Below are 2,500 nucleotides of genomic sequence, written 5' to 3'. Positions count from 1 at the left end.
TGTAACTCACACCGCTCAAGCGTTTCTATGTAAAATTGGTTGTGCGGTGGTTAGGGGGGCAGGGGGGAGGGATTACGAGCTTCTTCTATTTTGCCGCAAAGTTCAAGGGGCGCCACTGTACAAAACTTATTTTTTTCTTTTTCTTTTTTTCCTTCCCTCTCTCTCTCTCTCTCTCTCTCTCTCTCTCTCTCTCTCTCTCTCTCTCTCTCTCTCTCTCTCTCTCTCTCTCTGTCGCTCTCGTTCGATGAAAAATATCGTAAAAAAGCGCGTTAACTCGAATAGCGAGTACATGGCGTAAAGTTCTTTTTTGTTTCTTGTTTTTTTTTTTTTTTTTTTTTTACTCGATTTCGATGACGAAGATCTTTCAATCGAAAAAAAAATGAAAGTTTAAATGAGAAAACAACTTTATTGAATTTTTCAAAAAGCTTCGTTTTTCTTTTCCCCCTTGTACAGAAATTATTTCCAAAAGAAGAATTTTTTTTTAATATGATATTTTTTCAAGGATAATTTCAATACTTCTTTTCAAAAAATTCATATCATCGTAAAATCAATGACTGACGTAGAACAGTCACATAAAGATGGTCAAAGCAAAAGTGTACGTTACGTTATCGTCTAAAGTGTTATATCGCGAATAAGAATAATATTGAAATTTTTCTGTAAAATTTTCACGGAAAAAAGGAAATTCGATATTATCTCTGGAAACTAAATATTTCTATCGTTACGTGATTTCGAAGTATCTATTAAATTCGTTCGAAAAATATTAGCACGTTGAATTATTAATAAATTCGTGGAAAAACAAAATTTTCCTTTTCACTAGCCACGAAAAAAATCGCAGTTTACATTTTTATTTCTTATCTTTTATTTTACTCATTATTTTAATCGTTGAGAAATATCTTCGGGCAAAGGATCGGATCGGGGTATAAGAATTTTTCTTCATATTCATATTTTCCATTTGTATCTATGTATTTATTATAATAAAAAGGGGATGCTATATAGATGATACATAGAAGAAAAAGAGACGCTAATTCTTTTTTTCTTCTTTTTTTTTTCCTCTTCTTTTTTCTTTTCTTTTTTTTTTTTTTAAGAACTTATGATATCTATCAAATCTTTAAGAGATTTGTTACCTATAATTTCATTGACTTTTTTCAATGTGATTTCGCTCATTATTATTCCTGCTTGTACTGGATATTTTCGAATAATTTCCGGTGCCTTTTCAGATATCTTTTTACTTACTTCTTCCGAACGTTTTTCGTCATTATATAGTCCAGTTGCTTTTAACTAAAAAAAAAAAAAGAAAGAAAGAAAAGAAGAATGAATATCGATTATCGGTACAGAAGAATGACGAAATAATTATTTGTTTGTGTTCAGTCGGTACATTATCGACGTACTTTATCGACTTACTTTATCGACCTATCTTATCGACTAACATTATCGACCTACCTTATCGACTAAGATTATCGACTTACGTTATCAATTACGAGTAAATTTTCTAAACTTCGTACTTCGACCCATGACAGTTAAATTATTTATATAACATTTTTGTTCGGTCTTACAAAATTAATTAGTGAAAAAACTTACATCAAGTGATTCCAAATTTACGGTCGATGTAATACTCGATACTTCTAATTTGTTTTTTTTCAAGCGCATGTGTAAGTTGCAAGTAACATCCAAACCTTTAATTATTCCACTAAAATGTCGTTTAAAATAAAAAAAAAAAAAAATTGAGTTAGGTTAATGAATATTTTAAAACATGATATTGTATTATAATCAACAAACGATATCCAACGTAAGAAAAATTAAATTGTCGTAATATCGACTGATAATATTTATCGATCGTACAAAGTTCTATATTACCATCTGTAGATATTCGTGAGACGTTCGATAAAATTACTTACACGAGTTTACCCTTTCCATAAATCGGATATTTGTTAGCTGCGGTCCCATTAATATCATATTCAGATTTTGTAACGATTTCTTCCCAATGGAATGCTACTTTAATCTGTAATCCTATTAGCATGAATTTACCCTCTTTGACCTGATAATCCGATAGACCGGTCATATGAAGATTTTTTAAATTTGTATCAGCACTTACAAGGGAGAAGAATTTTTTACAAAATTTGTGAAACAATTTATTTATTTATTTGTTATTATTATTATTATTATTTTTTTTTTTTTCTAAAATATCTTACAAATTAAAACTTACGTAATATATGATAAATTAACGTGAAGTGTTTCCTCCGTTCTATCGTACGGATCGAACACAGGTATTTTGAGAGATTCATTTCCTGTTCTCATTACGTTCTTAAATTTTTCTAAGAAAGGTTTTAAATTATCATCATCATCATAATTTTCTTCCTGTTCATGCGCGAAAACATGAGAAAAAATTAAAATCACAGAGTATATTACGATCGAACGAATCATATTTCTGAAATAAGTATATAAACGTGTTATTAGATTAGATTCATTTGTGATTTGCATAAAATTTTTATTGTTATTATTT

The 2,500-nt window shown here is 29.3% G+C and overlaps 1 protein-coding gene across 1 annotated transcript in view; it reads right to left on the bottom strand.

The window, feature by feature from the left end:
* Positions 1–1,080: 1,080 nt before the first annotated feature.
* The window catches only part of LOC124951726, a 5,498-nt gene continuing 4,078 nt past the window's right edge, over positions 1,081–2,500 (bottom strand). Inside the window, exons 8-11 of the mRNA XM_047500534.1 lie at positions 2,204–2,285; positions 1,896–2,087; positions 1,579–1,687; positions 1,081–1,278 (exon numbers count right to left, since the gene is read on the bottom strand). Coding sequence (XP_047356490.1) covers positions 1,081–1,278; positions 1,579–1,687; positions 1,896–2,087; positions 2,204–2,285 — 581 coding nt within the window. The remainder of the gene's footprint in view (positions 1,279–1,578; positions 1,688–1,895; positions 2,088–2,203; positions 2,286–2,500) is intronic.

The sequence above is a fragment of the Vespa velutina genome, chromosome 9, assembly GCF_912470025.1.
Source record: "Vespa velutina chromosome 9, iVesVel2.1, whole genome shotgun sequence".
Lineage (NCBI taxonomy): Eukaryota > Metazoa > Arthropoda > Insecta > Hymenoptera > Vespidae > Vespa > Vespa velutina.
The sequence above is the reverse complement of the archived record's forward strand: the minus strand, read 5'-3'. Positions and strand labels throughout refer to the sequence as shown.